General features: G+C 39.0%; 1 protein-coding gene across 5 annotated transcripts in view; it reads right to left on the bottom strand.

Moving 5' to 3' along the window:
* Positions 1 to 18621, bottom strand: part of PIGG (phosphatidylinositol glycan anchor biosynthesis class G (EMM blood group)) — a 79531-nt gene that overhangs the window by 25083 nt on the left and 35827 nt on the right. For all 5 annotated transcript variants that reach the window (XM_021533887.4, XM_085567648.1, XM_085567647.1 and 2 more), the window contains 3 exons: positions 17731 to 17922; positions 15723 to 16032; positions 6424 to 6587 (listed from right to left, as the gene is read on the bottom strand). In XM_021533887.4, the coding sequence (XP_021389562.2) occupies positions 6424 to 6587; positions 15723 to 16032; positions 17731 to 17922 (666 nt within the window). The remainder of the gene's footprint in view (positions 1 to 6423; positions 6588 to 15722; positions 16033 to 17730; positions 17923 to 18621) is intronic.

The following is an 18621-nucleotide window of genomic DNA, read 5'->3' as shown; positions in this document are numbered from 1 at the left end:
AAAAGGAATGAATGAAAAGGTACCCATCACAGAGCAGTAAAAAAGTCCAAGAGAAATCTTCAGCCATCTCTACAATGACAGCATCTCAGGAAAAACATAAGTGAGCAGAGTACTCTTCCAGCTTGTGCCAATAAAACCCCAATCCAGTTTTAGCCAATCACTTCCAGATTTCCATGCATATCAACAAAGAAGTAGATAACCTCTGTATTTATTTATTTAGAGAATGAAGCAGCATATACTCTTAGATGTCCCCATTTTTTCAGCTTGCACCTTTTTCTTTTTTTAGGTTTTGCTAACCTAAGTAAGACAAAATGGATTTAAACAGAAGAATTAAGAACTACTTGTCTAAAATATTGAAGGGTTTGGTGGAAAATGTTTTGATTGTCCTTTGCCTTTACGGAGACACTTTGTACCTAGGACTCAAAAGTAAGGTATATTGAAGTACTCACTGCATGTCCACCTTACATCAGAAGGAAATGTTTTTAATGCATGAACATGGGTAGTGAATGGCAATGTCTTAGATTGAAAATGGAGGTGTGTATTCTATTGCCATCTGTTAGAGGGGGCAGTTTCTTCTGTTAATTGTGTACCTGTTAAAACCAGGTGGGGCAGTTTTCTTTATCTCTTCCATGACCCATCCACCCTTCAGCAGATACCTCTGTTAATGGGCCATTGAGTGCTACAGCATGACTGATAAAATTACATCATCCCTCTGTGAAATGCTCTGCCCTGTGGGAGGAGCCAAGCATTCCTACCTGGATATAATCTGAGCTTTGGAACACCACAGGCAGCCTTTTCCCACTGGATTCCCAGAGGAACGGTTTCCTTCTCCACTAGATTCTCAAAGGAAGACCAGGCCCATCTACATCACCACTGGACCTTCAGAGGAAAACTGCACCCTTCTAGAGGATCACTGCTCCAACAAGATGACATTTGTCACTGCAGGAGCACTGCAGCCATCATTCCAATGGGACTGCTGACCCACAGGGTGTCGGGTTCTATTCTGACTCTGTCAGTGTTGTTTTGTATTACTGCATTTTTATTTTCCCTAATAAAGAATTGTTATTCCTACTCCCGTATCTTGCCTGAGAGCTCCTTAATTTCAAAATAATAATAATTCAGAGGGAGGGGGTTTACATTTTCCATTTCAAGAGAGGCTCCTGCCTTCCTTAGCAGATACCTGTCTTTTCAAACCAAGACAGAGAACTCAATCAAACACATTAGGCTGAAGATAGCAAAAGCTGACTTGAACTGCTGAAATCCCTTTTGCTAGCACACCCTCCTAATTCTGTTTAGATCAGCATCATAAAAGAATTCAGAGCAAAATTTAAGTTTGCTGTGCCAGAGCTCTACATATAAAAAGTCAAGGCATAACATTAACGTTATGCAACTAACAAACACCCTCCTGTTGGGCATACAACCATTTTTTTTATCTTAAAACCATTTGCTAATGTGAAAGCACTGTTACAGCTTTTGATATCTGAGGAACAAAAAACTAATAGGCATGCAGGCTTCTAGTGCTAGGAAACATCCATTCTGACACCTAACTAACTAAACCAACTAATTTCAATGTGCTGGTAATCTGAAAACTATCATGATGCCTAACTGAAGAGTGGTAATTACACAACACTGTGAACATCACCCACATGACAATTTTGTTTGGGTAGGAGCTCAAAAACTGAATCCATCTGGAGTATACTGCACAGTGAGGTCATATAATATAGGTCAAATTATCCAACAACATGACCCATTTCCAGTTTTAAGGACCCAAAACCCCAAATTCTAATTCAGATCAGAGGAACAGAGTGGTCACTGTAAAAACTACCTTTTATATGAACCAGGTACTTGCAGGAATTTATGCAAGTCACACACAGAACACTTGGTTAAGTTCAGACATCAGTTTAATCAGTACTCCCCATCTCAAAAATAGTTTCAAGAGTTATTGCACAGTTTCCATGGAGACTGAAACTGAAGAGTTCTTTCTATTTCTGTCTGTGAAAATCCCTTCACATTTATGCTGCCAAGTTTCTCAGGAGAGCCTGAACGATTAAAAGTGACAGTAATATCCATGTTAGTGTCTATCACATACCACTTAATTATTTTAGAAGCACATTTACCTTTCCATATGAGGAGAATATCTTATAGTTTCACAAGTTTATTCAGATGAAAGCAAATTATTTAAGGACTTCCAACTACATTTCCACAGCAAATGTACCATCTGAAAACCTCCTTATCTTCTATCCCACCTTATCATACCAGCAAAATATATATGGGCTACATGTATCTAATGTACTTTCATCTCACAAGTAAGCACTTGATGTCTCTCATCACATCTCCACAAGCAAACTGATGCAGTCCAGGGTAGGAAAAGAGGACATTCAGGTGAAATGATAAACTATTGAGATGCTGCAGAAATTCCACCTGAAGGCCAGTCACCAGTGATCAACCACAGGATGTCACACAGGGGCCAGTACTGCATAATGTCTTCACTAATGAACTATGTGATGGGCAATGCCCCCTCAGCAAGTCTGCACACAATACACAACTGAGAGGAACAGTCTGTGCAGGATCTGGGCTTGCAGATGGGTCTGCTACAACTTAGGGGCATCTCAACAGGCCGGAGAAATGGACTGACAAGAAACTCCACATGTTTAACAAAGGGAGACACCAAATTGTGCACCACACAGCAGAGCAGGCTTGGGCTGACCATCTGGAAAGCAGCTAGGAAGAGAAGAACATACATCACTCTTGCTGGACAAGTTGAGCGTGAGCAAGCAATGTTCCCATGAACCAACCCAGGGCTGAAGTGCAAAAAGTGGAGCCAGCAAGTTGAAGGAGGTGATCTTCCCTCTCTATTGAGGAGTTGTGAGATCACATCTAGGTGTTCTAGATCCATTTTTGGGGTCCCAAGTACGAGACAGACATGGGTCTACTGAAGCAAATGCACTGAAACTCACAAAGATGTCTCAGGGACTGGAGCAGTTGACAAAATGAGAGGCTGAGAAAGCCAGGACTGTTTAACCTTGAGCACAGAAAGTTTGGCAGGGTTCTCACCAATGTTCATAAATGTCTCATGGGCAGAAGATGTACTCAGACTCGTCTCACTGGCGCTCAGTGAAAGGATGAATGATATACAACAAATTGTCCTTAAACACCAGTGAACGAGTGTTTAACTCCAAGTGCTGCCATATGCTGGAAGAGGTTGTTCAAGAAGACCCTGGAGTATCTCTGCTTGGTCTGGCTGACCCTCCTTTGTGCAGGAGGGTTGGACTCCAGACTCAAGTACTCTGTGGCTTCATAAATGCAAAGTGCCAAAAGAGGGAAGGGTATGTATGCCTACTTGCATTTAGGCTGTGATGTCCAGTGCAAAGCAGCTATGAGGAATTTCAGCAAGAAGCTCTGGTAAGCCAACCGAACTGATGCAGCTGTAAATTACATGGACTCTGCTACAGTGGCTGAAATTAACAAAGACAGCCTTGGAAACAGGCTTTCCTATCCAGGCCCATCTCCTCAGATGCAACAGTTGTTAAATATGCTGCAGAATTAAAGGGTATTTGCTAAGAATGACACTCCTGAGTGGATCTGGGCACATCTTAATCTTGCTCTCAGAACCACTATCAAAAACCAGGGGTGTGAATTTCACTGACCAAGGCACATTGCTATAAAGCAGTTAATAAGAAGCTTTTATAAAGAACATCCTAAAGCATCTAACACTTTAAAAAAAAAAGTTCAGCCTCCCATACACTTAAGAAAATACATGAAGTAGCTGACCTCCTGCCTTCTCAGTTTCAGCTTTGCTTCCAAGGAGTAACAAGTAAGTAGTAAGAATCATTTGGACAGCAATGGCAAAGCACAAGAATAAAAAATAAAAAGCATATAGACCAAGTTCTGAGCAGATTAACATACCAATTTAAACAAGTCCCAGCAGCTAGAGATTCCAGTCCATGTTTATGGACTGTTTCATTGAGGAAACAGCCTTACCAGTTGATTGAAATGAACCTTAGATCGACTACAGACACAAGCTGCTTGATGGAATCTACTTACGTAAGTGATGTGGGTGTTACAGGCCGTAGCTACCCACTTAAGAGCAGGTTAAGCCAGCTCTGTACCTGGCAACACTACTAGCTGAGATTTAATCTGCAAAAATTCAACCAGGAAAACATCAGAACAACAAGCAACACTACTGCAGAGACACATTATTTGAAGCAATATCAAACAAGTACAAATAGTCAAAGATTTTGTCACCAACGTTTTTCATTATTTTGTTAGAAGAGCTTTTCAAAAACATGCGGTATGTTATCATTTCCTCTTCATTGTATGTTAGTGTTCATCACAGTCTGCAGTCTAGGTTTTAAACAACAGTAACACTGCAGTTCTTTAAATTACAGGAGCTAATTGTTTTTTCTCCTCTTTCCCCAGACAATGCCACAAAGGCAGTGCTCTCTACTCTGCTTGGAATCCTCCAAGCTCAAAAAAAAGTGGCAATTCCACAGCACCTGCAGTATAATGAGGAAGAATTAAGAGTTGGACCACAAAAAAAAAAAATAATCCAACATGGCAGAAACATGGACGTGAACTGCTAAAATGGCACAGGCCTATTCTAAATAAATCACAGCAGAGGTATAAAGGAATTGGGGAAAACAGGACATTGACAGAATTCAGGCAATACCTAGATTCATGAGTAACATATTTACCAGAAGACAAGTGGCAACACTTCTTATATGTACTTCTTATCTTTTGTAAAATAGAGTGAAATAATGTAGAATACTTTAAGAGTTCGGATACTGGGAAAATGAATTGGTTGAGCAAAGTCGTAACTAAAACTAAACCAGGGAACATTAGAAAAAGAGTTAAAACTCAGTTTAGTGTTAAGTCAGCAGGTAGTAAAGAAAATTCAAGAAAGGGCTTTCTGAGGTTACACAAATCAAGACATCAATAATTAGTGTACTCTACATATACTCCTGCTGAAGCAAAAAAAAAAAAAAAATTCTAGAATGAACAGAGAAAAGACTGGCTTTCAGAAGTATTATACTCAAACACCAGTACTTAGACCTTATCAATTTAAGACTAAAGACAAAAGACAACTTCAGAGTAGCTGGGTCAGACTAAGAGGTAAGGTTCTACAGCGAGTCTCAATTCACAGAAAGGAGTGCATGAGTAGATCAATCCAATGGCCCAGCACTGGTCTGAATAAAACCCACAGCAACCAAGTCGAGACTGCTAGACATCTTTAGAGAGCCATGTAGCAGACAGGCAAATCAGTGAACAAAAGTTAATCACTCTGAATACCTGTTAAGGAGCATGTTAATCCAGAAAAATGGACACAGGGACTGTGCACAAATTTAGTCTGCTAGAACAGGTCGACCCCTCCTGGCTGAAAAAACCTCACTTGGTCAGCTGGTGATCTCACCCCCTTACACCTCTAATGAGCCAACACGAGTACACAGTGTAGGCATAGACCAAAACAGAGAAGCAAAAGGAGAAGAGAGAAGCCAGAAAAAAAAAAAAAACAGGGTGAGACCAGATGACACTGTGTAGATAAAAGGGAGTCAGAGATCGACAGATGTTGACAGGTAAGGCAAAAAGAGTAGATAACAGAGAAAAGACTCTTAGATGGTAAGAATTTAGTCACTGTCAAATGTCAATCCTGTGAAAATTCATGAAGTTTTGGCATTTGTGAATTGATATAATATGATATGGAATTCACAACTCCCCTATTTTAACATATTGTATCACTCAGTTTAAATACCCTCAATGATGAGATAAAAGCAATTTTAGAGAGTCCAATTGGATTTTATATGCACACTGCTAAATTACATTAGCATTTTACAACTGTCTTCTTAAAATTCTAATGCAATAATTCATTTTACTTTAACTCATCCACTACACAAGATACCCAGAAAAGTACAAATATTTTAGCTACAAAATACTGCAATAACCAGTAACATACAATAATATTAGTGTGTTTTATTTATAAAACTTTGCATGTCACTATGCCAAAGAAGGACTTTCAAAGAATACCATGTTAGTTAAGTCTGAATTCTATTCTAATACTTTAAAAAACCATTCTCAGGACTCAAGAAGTTTGAAGAAAAATGTTTCTAGGCAGAACATGCTGTCATTAAAAAAAAAATCACAAAATTTTAAGTAATTTAGCACAACAAACTGAGAAGTCATTAAGAAACAAAATTAGTAAAACATGCACATATATTCCCAAAGAAAAACTTCTGCAGATAAAATGGAACTGGAAGAGTTAGGTGAACTTATTCTGGAAAAAGTAACATGCATGTTTTTTATACAAAAGTAACTTTCAGGAAAAAAGATAATGTGAACAAGAATTTATTTGAAAATATATATATTTTATGGATGGTGTTTATAACCACAGTGCATAGAGGAGCATTACTTTAGTTCAAAAATTATTACCTGCTGACTTCAGAACTCAAGTAGCAGAGCAGATGGATGGCCCAAAGGAAAGGTCCTGCATATGTTGCAAATGCTGTGAGGAAGATAGCTGGTATCTCCACGTAGCTGTCTAGTCCCACAAAACCTGCTGAAATGTCCACAGTAGCAATGCCATTTGAATTTCCCTGAAAATAGAGATAAAATAGTAAATATTCATATACCTCCAAAAATACATTTAAAATACATTAGAATCATATTCATTATTGCACGCATTAAGGACTTATTCTTTAAATTGCTTTCCAGTACAGCCATATTCTTTACATCTGAATTTCAATAAAACAGCTTACCAAACAAGTGCTTATAATTAAAATTTACTGATTCACAAAGGCAGAAACAGCATGCTGTTTTGGGAGTTTTATTTTGTCTTCAAATTAACATGCCTATTGTTTAGTAAGTTACATTTAAAAATAAATTTAAATAAATAGCTCCACTTGCTGAAATCACTTGTTGAAATCACTTGCTGAAATCACTTGCTGATTTCAGATACATTAATGAAAAATATGTAATTTTTTTGCCACACAAGGTTAAAACACAAGATTTTAGGTCTGCTGCTAAAATTACACCAGGAAATAAATATTTTTTGCCCTTAGAGACAGCAGGGCTCTAATTTAGAGCTGTAATGGAACATTACATCGCCCACCTGCCTGCCTCACGGCACAAGTTCCTGCATGTAAACAGATTAAGACAGGCAAATTTAAAGAGGTTTCTCCTTCTCAAGTCTCTATGCCACATAAGATTGCATTGAAATAGACCAGAAGTCAATCTAGATAGCCTGAATCATCAATAAAAGGCATATAAACCTACCAAGAAAAAAACAGAAGGAACATACAGCAATTAGAGTACCAAGAGCTGTCATAGTCTGGTATGTTTTACCTAGTTTTCTTTTCCAGTGACCAGGACCACAAAATAACAAAGAACAATGTAAAACTGAAGGAAATGTTTTTCATTAAAAATCCAAAAATACTTAACTTCACCCAAATACCTAAAGTAACAAACATACCCTAAGATTAAGGCAGAATATTTCTTAAATTAGCAGGTCACAGGTTTCCTCAACCTAGTGAGAAAGCTCTCAGATATTCTTGCTGTACCTTAAGAAACTGGTCAGTGTCTACAGCACTGATATTCTAACAGCCATCAAACCCTCTTTTTCCAGCTACAGAATGCCAAAAAAACACTAATGTAAGGTCTGTCACCACTGATAGCCTTAGACTCGATCCCAGCAGAGCCTATGAGGAGTGGTGGCTCCCTATTTCCCTCAAACCTGACCTCGGATCACCTTAGTGACTGCAGTTCTTTTGACCTGCAAGTTACCCCAGCAAGGAAGTGCTATCATCAAATACACACTTCTGTCACAAAGCCCAGAGCACACAGGGAAGCACAAAAGATAGACAGCTTTTTTAGGTACATAACTAACTAGGCACCAGCAAAAAAACTGATCCTGAGACAGCTCTAAAATCTAAGAGAAAAAAGGCATCTGTGTTGATGGAACCATTCAGAGCCCATTATGAGCAGTCACCATCCCCAAACTCAGCATGAAGATATCTCCAGAATGTACAGGGAGCCTGAAGCTGTAAGAGTTGTATGGTATGGATTTTATCAACATGTCATCTTCACTTATGACTGTTAGTCTTCCTCATTTTGACTTTCATCATGTACCACTGTAGTAAATCACTGCACCAGTGTAATCAATTACTAGTGCAAGGTCCAGCAATGCCAGGAGCAAAGCACAGCATAACTAATGATTAACAGCTAAAAAAAATAAAATAAAAAGCATGTCTGTGCCCTACAACCTGTAATACGAAACTGTAAAAGAAAGCTGTAAAATAAAGCTACTCCTCAGGTTTAACCAGTATAGACTGAGGTCATGGCAAGAGCAGAAAGGCAGGTGTAGCACTTTGAGCACTGAGCAGGGATTTTCTCAACAAGCTAGAATTTGACAGAGACAGGTAGGGAGGGAACTTGCTCTCTTTTCCTCCAGTCCTTGTCCACAGCAGCAGGTCTTTTACCCACCACATCTATTTATTTTTCATTGCCCTTCTGCTCTGCATGACATATACAGAGCAGAAAAGCTGAGACACCAGGAGATCCTTCCTGCTCGTGTCATGAGGAGCTGAATTTACACTGTTTAATCCACATGCACATGGTTGATCTCTGGCACCTTGGGGCAACTCCTCGTGCCACTGTATGTGAAAAGAAGCAAGAATAAATGCAGCACTGCAGTGCATGTCACTGGTCCTGCAGAACCACTGCAGACAAAAAGATGTACTTCCTATGGAAGATAGTCAGGGCAAGTAAGGAACCTGGAGGAAGGAACAGGTTCTTCTTCTCCTCAGCTCCCTGCGTCCCTTCATCACAGGGGTCACTCCATTTGTCTTTGACTTTGTTTGAAGTGACATAGCTGCAGAACAAGGATGCACACATTTGGATCCACACACAACTCCAATCACACTGGGAAGTGCCTGAACATCTTACTCCTGCTGTGAATCTGCTGAGCCTCATGGATACTACTGCCAATGTGCTACTTGAAGAGCCCTGATGAGTAGTAAGAAGCATTTTTTCTTCACATTAAATATCTTTCTCCATGAAAAATCCATGTATTTACACTAAATTTTTATAGCTATAAATTTTAACACTCCACACAATAAATAACTGACAATTCAGAGTGCCTCCTTTTATTTTAATATATCACTCTAGTATTTCAGAAAAGGTTGGCCAGAAAGGTTCTGCTGTCTCCAGATAAACCTTGGAGGTTTCAAGACCCTGAGCCATCTAGTTTGACCTCACAGCTGACACTGAAAATGGGACTGAACTGTAAGCCTGTTGAAATAATTTCCAAAGTCAATTATCCACAATGCTTTGAAATCATAACAAGAAAAAGTTAAAATCACTTTAAAATGTCACTTAGTTCATCTCTTTACTTAAAGGCAAGGTGAATTAGATATAAATTATTCTAAATATACAAACCTATTCTGGTTTCCTTCAGTGATAAAAACCACCAGAGACTGGAATTGTGTTTTCTTTCTCCCATTCCACAGATATACTGCTCTAAGCATGGCAACAAAACCCTCAAGACTAATAAATAAATACATAGAATTTTTGTTCATTTATGAGCATTCACATAAGGAAATGATAATATTTTTAGCAATATTTACAGCAAAATAAGTTTTTAATGAGCTGGTTTATAAAGAGAAAAAGCCAAGTTATTTATTTCTATTCTTACTGCATTTTAAGGACAAATAGTAATGATAAAGATACAACACACTTTTGGGAAATGCCTGCTGAGTTACGAGATGTGGACAACTTGGGACTTAGGAGAAAATAATCAATTATTCAAGCTCATTGCAAAATTCATCAAGAGATTCTCAAGCTTGCAGTAATACCCTGAAAAATAAGTAGTATTCTGACTAAATGTATTCATTTAACCTATTTTTGACAATACTGGAGTATTTCAAACTTTGTTCACTTCATCAGTTCACACAAAGTGATAAATGCAGCAAAGACCTTAATTACATAAACAAGACCAGAAAACAAAGTGGGTTTACCCAGCTCCACATTAATAACACAGCACTTTATCCACACAATTTCTAAAATCCTCCAAGCACAAAGACTGCACAACTGGTGTGAGCAACCTTTTCCTCTGCTAACTATTCACAAAAAATCTTGCTAGAATGCTAGAAAAATGACATCACACATAGCCTTCCCATTTAATTTACAACTGTTTAACAAATTTGCCTTTCAGATCCAAACTGCCAGAGAGCAGAAAAGGACTTCCTTTGGTTCAACAAAGGAAGGTATGCTGGGAAATAAGTGTTAAAACAAGGCAGGTGAGAGCAGTAAGACAGGACTGCTCAGTGGCATGTCCAGGTCAGGGCTGGATCCAGAGACAGTGATCAGGGCTAGATGCAGCCCAGGGACTCCAAGTCTGTAGTGACAAGTTCAAGATTAGGCTAGAAAGCCCAATCATCAGGTCCAGGGCAAGATCAAGAAAGTTTAAGACAGGCACACACATATCTGCTTACACAGCTGGGATAAAGCACAGGCAGTAAAGCATCAGACTAATAAAGCAGAACCAGAATGGAAAGAAAAGCCAGGCCTCTCCCTCTGCTTTTCTCCCACCAGCTCCTCTCTCAATCAAGGACATGGCCTTCAAGTCTGCTAACTAAACTCTTGAGACAGGAGATGCACTCAGAGTTCAGACACAGATGAAGTGCACAATGCAAAACCAAGTGTAATTTGTTTTCAACCCATCTTTTTTTTTTCCCTACTTAAATTCAAAATCAAAAAGTTAGCTTCCACACCCAGGCACTTCATTTTTCCCCCCATGCTCATCAACTATAAGAATTGATTAGTGAAAAGTACTATCTGTTCCTGTCAGCTTTGCTTATTCTGTACACTTGGGATTTTTGTAGATCTACTTCCATGACATCTTGAAGGACTCTACAATACTTTTTTGAAAGAACAGTGCCTCGTTCATTACATATGCTATCCTGAAAAGGGCTATTTTTATTATCATATTCAAAAGGCCATCACTTACAATCTACACTCAGCAAGACAGTTACTGCTTTAGTCATTATGTACCATATTGTCTACCAAGATTTAATAACAGCTCAGCAACATGGGCAAGTCTCATTTACTTCATAATCACACCAAGACATGTGCAAAAAGTAGTCCTCCAAACCTCTCTCCTATTTCCAGATGGAAGCATTCATTTTTTCATACATATTTCTCTTCTCCTGTCTCATTTAGCTAGCACAGTTTAAATTTAGTATCCAATGTAATCTACATCACCAATGAATTTCAGTGGTAGTCAATTTTTGTATTTCAATCATAAGCCTGCTATTTTTTTGGTATGCTACATTAGATCTTTATGCCTGTCGGGAAACAAAAACCTTAGCATCACTGTGAACTCAGGCAGTTTAATACTGAGGTTCTAGTGAGCACAAAACTTGGAGAAACAAATCTAAAGAAGACATTTAAATCTATGCTAGCAGTACATATCATACCTAATATACCTAATAATACAGTTGTGCTTCCTTCACATCTCTCCCCTAGAATTCTAGCATCAGTATTGCTTGCTCCTGAGGCAGTAAAAAAATTACTGTTTATTACCAAGAGCAAGCTGAATAGAAGTCAGTACTGAAGGGGAGAATTTGATGGACCCCCTCCAGCAGAAACAGCCCAGCTGTACTTCCTTAATGTTTATTCAGTGTCTGAGAACAAACTAAGTCAGTCAAAATGTAAGAACTCAGCACTGATGGTCCTAGTCAGGACAGGTAGTTGCTAGACCTGGGACGCCTGAACTGTATTTAGTAAGAACAGTGTCACTTCCCAGGGAGGCAGAGAAGTAAGGTAGGGATCTGAAAGTTGTCACCAAGCAAAGACCTTCCTGGTTTTCCCACAAGGTAAAGATAAAATGGATTATTCAAACAATTAAAATCTGTTACTAAAATGGTATGAGTACATCCAGAACTCCACCCTCCATCACTCACTTAAGGAAGAGATAGAAAATGCACCCAAACAGAATCATCTACAGCTTCACCTGAGTCCCTTACCTATGGTACTCTCAAGATCCATGAAGAAAGCCTGAGTGCCTGCATCTGGCAAAGGAGATGTGAGTCAACAGGGAAAGGTTACCTCCATGTGTTTGGGAAACTGGTGTCTCAGTGCAGGGGATAGATTTTTTTTCCAAATGAGGTACACAAAATAGCATAAATATTGGTAAAAGTTGACCTGAAACATTTTTAAGATGTTCTGAATACAGAAAAACAAAAAGAGAAAGAAAGAGAGATAATAGAGGAAACCCTTCCCGTTCTATTACAATTCATTTGTCATTCTAATCAGTCTTTGGCATCATGAATAGGCACACATCTTAATTTTTGTGGACACACGCACAAAAAATTCTAGAAGACCGTTAGCATGTTCTTCTGAAATTGATACTTTTTAAAGGGTACTGTGCTAAAACACCTTAAGAATTCCTCAAAAATTTGCTAAACCATTGCTAATTCAAAAATATCTTTCCAAAGCTAGAGCTTTAATACATGTGATGGGACACAAAAATGCAGCTTCTTAACTGGGCCTGCACTTATTTCATACATCACAGTATGGGAAACAACATGCGGGGAAAAAGCTTTGCTGTGCTTCTAATAGAAGTTTCAATAAGTGACTATCACCCAGATTAAATCATTTTCCAGATCTTACACAGACAGGACATGCATAAAGACCACTTAGAAATCTGGCTCATAATAGAGCAATAAAGAATTTCTCATTTATGAGATTTGGATGCTGTGACTGAGCAACATGTCTATGTGGAAGAAAGTCAGAACTAATTTTTCAAATATCCTAAAGTTCACTGAAATCTGTTTCATACTGGAAGTTATTATTTCCAAAGGAAACACTTCTAGAAGAAATGTCAAAATTGCAAGCAGAGTGATAGGGCCTAGGCAGATGCTCTGAAATTACAGGATGGGCAAAAACACTATTTGCAGTCATGTAAAATGGAAATAACTACTTCCAGTCTTCTAAAAACAAAACAAAAAAAATCTCAATTGCAAGGGTAGTTGAAACTGCAAAACATTCATCATGAAAAAGAGCAGTCTTCCCCATAACACCAGTTTAAGACCACTAGAAAGCTGAAACAGATGTTACCAGATACTGTTATCTTCTATTGGTCTTGCATAAATATGTTTTTATTGGTGTAGAAAAAAACCCTTCAACACAGCACTGTAAAATGGAAAGATGTATCAAGCTCTTGCTAACTCTAACAGCTTATTTCTGGAAGATGTTTATAGCTGCTTCAAAGCTGATATAAATTCTTCCAGAAAAGTTAGTCCCAAATTTTTGGCATCATTAAGAGCAGAAAAGACACAACATTTAATCTGCCATATTAAATTTCCAAAACGAAACTATTACTTTAAGAAGCTTCTGTTTCCTTTTCCTTCATGCCATACTGGCTAAAGATACATGGCCTACATTTATCTAAGGCACATTCACTTCACAAGCACTTTTAACAATCTCCTCAGACAAACAAATAGATGCAGTCTAGGCTAGGAACCTGGACACTCATTTGGAAACTGCTCAAATGTTGAGTTCACAGAGCTGCCATCAGCAGCTTGAAGTCCATCTGGAGGCCATTCACTAGGGCTGATAGTGTTTAAGATCTTTACCAATGACCTGGGCAGTGGGATACAGAGCTCTCTCAGGAAGTCTGCCAGAATACAGAACTGGGAGAGTGGCAGATACAGCACACGGGTTGGCTGCTATCAGAGGTGCCATCAGAGGCTGAAGGAATGAAATGACAAGAAATTCAGCAAGTCCACCAAAGGGAAATGCCAAATCTAGCACCTGGGTAGGAATAAAATCATGTCTTTGGTGACACTGGGAACTAACCATATGGAAAGCAGTTTGCTAGAGATCAGCCAGCCATTGTCCTTTTTATGCAAAGACCAACAGCATCCAGGACTTCATTAAGGGCCTCCCTAGCTATATAAGGGAGATCTCCATTCTCTCTAACAAGCAGTGGTGAGACCCACATTTGAGTGCCTGGGTCCAATTCTGGGCTAGCCACCACAGAAAAGCCATGGGTGTGCCAGAAAAAGTCCACTGAAGCAGCACAGATGGTGGCAGGAACAAAGCATGTGTCATACAAGCAACTCCTTGGGTCTTTTTACTCTCCAGAGGAGAAAGCTCAGCAGGGATCATAACATTGTGTATAAATACCTGATGAGAGGAAGTACAGAAAATGTAGCTAGACTGTGACTTTCTCAGTCACCCAACAGTGACTAGCAAAGGGATGAAAAGCAATACACAGGAATAGAAATACAAGAAGTTCTGATAAAAATCAGAAAAAGCTTTTTTTTATTAGCTGGGGTGGTCAAGCTCTGGAGCAACTACCCAGGGAGCTTGCAGAGCCTTCACCTTTTTGGGTATTTGAAATAGGGAATGGACACAGTTCAGACCAACCCGGTCTGTTTGACCTGCTGATTCATGTCAGGGTCAGGTTGGACTAAATGATCTCCAGAGGCATCTCCAGAGGCATCTTCCAGCTTCAAATCTCCAGTAATTTCATGGTCCTGTGAAATTCTCAGCCAAGTGTACCAAGTATTCAGCATCACTGAAAACATTTATGAATCATTTGCTGCTGTATGAAAAAATCTGAACCATTCTTTTCCAGTCTCTTTTCCACTAGGATTTTTGTGCCAACATCCCCACCATTAAATTTTTGGTAGCTGTTTTTGTTTGGTACCTCAGTATAGAGATGGCTCTGTCTTCAGCATTTTGCCAGCTGCACTAAGGGGTGCTCTCAGAAGGCTGCAATCAAAGCTGACTGCCTGGACAACAACATTCAAACATACAAAAGCCACTCAAGCAAGACATGCTATGCCCTCTAAACAGGAAAAGTGGGTAGGAAGGGATGAATCATAATGACCTTACCTGCGTGACCAATTCCCTATCTACATATACTATTCTCAGTCAAGCCAACCCTCACTCTGCAGTTACAGTACCCTCAGCTTGACCAGAGATTCAACATCCCCAGCCATGGCTCAGAGGTAGCCAACAAAGGTCTCACACTCAAATTTTGCAAACCCCACCTCTTAAACCTGATTCCCAGGTTAACAAATGCTCTCTTTAGACAACCTGCTATGCTAAGGTTCCAACAATACCAGAAGTAGAAAGATCCTCTCCAGCTTCAGTGCAAAGCAAAGTTTTTGTAGAATTGCAGCCTTATTTGCAATGTAGAGAACTAGGCTATTGAAGTTAGGAGTAAGGCTCCTTAGGAAAGAAAGTATTATTTGATACAACAAGAAAGAAAATTAGTTCTGGTTCTCATAAGAGATATTATATGCCACAGTACTTTCTTTCAGTCTTAAACAATATATAGACCTATCGTAATTCTCAATAACCAGTGACAAAAGCCACCAATCTTTTACTGGTATGAATCAACTCAGATGAAAATTTTAAAGTAATTATCACCTGAAAAGTACTTATGAGGCCCATTAACAGACCAAAATCATTCTGGTATAGGTCTCTGATCTTTGTAATACTTTTGGAAATCAGCACTGAGGATAAGACACTAAATTATGCATCTTTCCCTGATTCTGAAAACTAAACATTATTAAAGCATTTAGAAACTAAATCCTTCTGAGAACCCAGTAAACTCTTCCACTGTAATATTTAGTTAGTATTTTATTCACAATGGACAATATTTCATTGAAAAACTATTCAATTTCCCACCTCTGCAGCAGAGGGAGTATTCAGCTTACCTGAAAATAGAAGAAAGCTTGGCCAAACCAGTAGTGCATGATAGTAATCTGTGCTGCATCAAATTTCAAAGGTATCCAAATATATTTTGTCATCATTGTCTGAATCAGCAGACAAAACACCAAGACTGGCAAATTGTGAGGTCTAAACAGAAGAGCTGCTAGTAGAACCAATCCACTATATACTTCCCATAATCCTGTGCTCTTTGTGTTGGAGTCTGCAGAAATAACCTGTGACTTTAGTAAATCTTTAGTGCCAGTGAAGACTATGCCAAGAACAAAGACATAAACAAAACGAGCTTCAGTAATCCCCCTAAAGAGAAAATAAAATTGAAAAAAAGTTAATAAAAAAATAAATAAACCAGAAGGATTAGTTACTTACTAATACCTACTTCAGAGCCTTTCAAGACAGGTCAAGACCAACTAGTTCTGCCAAACAGGTTAAATCCAAGGCTAGTATTTTTGAAATCCCTAAGCAATTTCATTACAAAAAAATGTACATTTTAAATTGTAAGTGTAATCAGCACTTACATTATCTTCAAACCACTTATAAATTCATTTGCCTCTTAATTTCCAGCTTCTGAAGGAAACACAGCATGTTGTCCAAAAAAGTTGACAAGAACAAGGATCAGTAAGCTTAAAAACTGTGACCTGCTGTTCTAGAAGTTCAAGGTCTGAGAAACTAGGACTGAAAGGGACTACAGCAAGTCATCTGATCCAATCTTCCTGCTCAAGGTTCAAACAGGGTCATCCTAGAGCACATTGCACAGGATTGTGTCCAGATGGTTCTTGAATATCTCCTGTGAGGGAGACTCCATGCAACCTGTTCCAGAATCTGGTCACCCTCACAGTAAGGAACTTCCTCAAATTCAAGTTGAACGTCCTGTGCATCAGTTTCTGTCCATTGTCTCTTGCTCTGCTGCTTGGCACAACCAAGAAGAGCCTGGATCCATTCTCTGACACCTCTTTCGGAGACACTGCTGAGGTTGTCTCTCAGTCATTCTCTTCTCAAGACTGAGCAGGCCCAGCTCCCAAAGCCTCTCCTCATTGAAGAGAAGCTCCAGTCTCCTAACCACTTTCAGAGTCCACCTCTCAACTCACTCTAGGACCTCCATGTGTCTCTTGTCCTGAGGAGCCTAGAGCTGGACACAGAACTCCAGATGTACCTCACCAGGGCTGAGCAGAGGGTCAGGATCACCTCCCTCAACCTGCTGGCAATACTCTTCCTAATGCACTCCAGGATCCCATTGGCCCTCTTGGCTCCCAGGACACACTGCTGGCTCATGGACAGCTTGTTGTCCACCAGGAACCCCAGGTGCCTCCCTGCAGAGCTATTTTACATCAGCTCACCCCCCATTCTCTGCCCAACTCTTCAGCCTGTTGAAGGCTGCACAGATGTGCCATTCAGCCAAGACCTAAGTGTCCACTCATCCAGTCCACACTTCTTGAGCTTGTCTTGAGAGTATTGTGAGCTGAAATCAGGGTAGACAACATCTACTGCTCTCCCCTCATTCATCCCTGTATTTGTTTCATTCTAGGACCAGTCACGTTAGTCAAGCATGATTTACCTTTATTGAAAGCCCACGTTATAGAACACTCAACTGCAAAAGTAAGGTATGTAAAAGCAGCTCTCTGAACTACCAAGCACTTCTGAAACTATGTAGCTAAATGAGCTTGGCTTGTGCTCTGCTAGATGTGGCAAATCCATCTAAAAACAAGAGATGGCACATTTGGAGTTTTTTTGCAGCAAAAAATATAGAGTATAACTACTAGATTTTCCTTACATTACTTTTTATATGACTGGCTTCTCATCTGTCACAGTGAAAAGGACACTTCATGTGGCTTAAAATCAAGCACACATCACAAAAATTCAGTGCTGGTTACCTACAAACTACAATTCTGTTAGTAAGAATGTAATTCCAATCTAGAACATCCTGTTGAACTCACCCCCAGATAGCCAAAGTTTTCAACACCTTGCTAGAAAGAGTTACTTATCTGCTGATGAACTTACTTTGAAATATCTTTGCCACCATGTTGCCATGGAAATGTGACATTTCCAATAGCTGCCCGGTAACTGTAGACTCCCAGGAGCCCCAGTGCCATAGCAATTTTTGAAACCAGGGAGCATCTTCTCTGAACCAGAAAGAAGATCATAAGAAGGGAGACTGCAGCCAAGAAGGAGAGTTCAGATTTATGTTCAGAGCTGGGAAAAAAAGAAAAAAAAACCAAACCTTTTAAAAAACACTAATTAGTGCTAAACATATTTGGTAAAGCCTTATCTACAGCACTGTATTAAACAAACTGTATTAATTAATGCAGTACCAAATTAACTACTGCAGTGGTGTCTGTTATGAACTTTCCAAGAGGTATGGTAAAATATTTTAGTATTTTTGGAGAAGCAGTTTTATTAATGAGGTTTTATATTCAAGCATGCATATTAAAAGTGTAATTATTGTGTTCCACTATATGCTAGTTATTCTGTTAATCATATAAAAACTGAGCTGCATATTGCACAATAGAAAAAGGCCTACTGCTTTTAAACTAGTTTTGTTATTTATGCATTTTGAAAAAGTGTTTTTCTTATACTACAGTATTTTATTTTCTAGCACTACACGAAAGACTTTTGCATTACAAGATTAGAAGCTATCTTTTGAAATAACTACATAAGATTTGTTTAATTTTAGACAAATTACCTACCCTAACCACCTATAGAACATTTTACCTACCCAAAATGACCAAAAAATATTTACATAGGTTAAAACACACACACACACAAACTCATTAGCGCAATATGATTCCCTTAAGCAACTATAGACCCTTGTATCCTGTCAATACATACAAGAGACAGACAGAAAATTTGCATCATTGGTAGAGAAGATCACAGATACAGCTTGTTTGTTTG

Source organism: Lonchura striata, chromosome Z (genome assembly GCF_050655825.1).
Source record: "Lonchura striata isolate lonStrDom1 chromosome Z, ASM5065582v1, whole genome shotgun sequence".
Lineage (NCBI taxonomy): Eukaryota > Metazoa > Chordata > Aves > Passeriformes > Estrildidae > Lonchura > Lonchura striata.
This window is presented reverse-complemented; position numbering and strand designations above follow the sequence as displayed.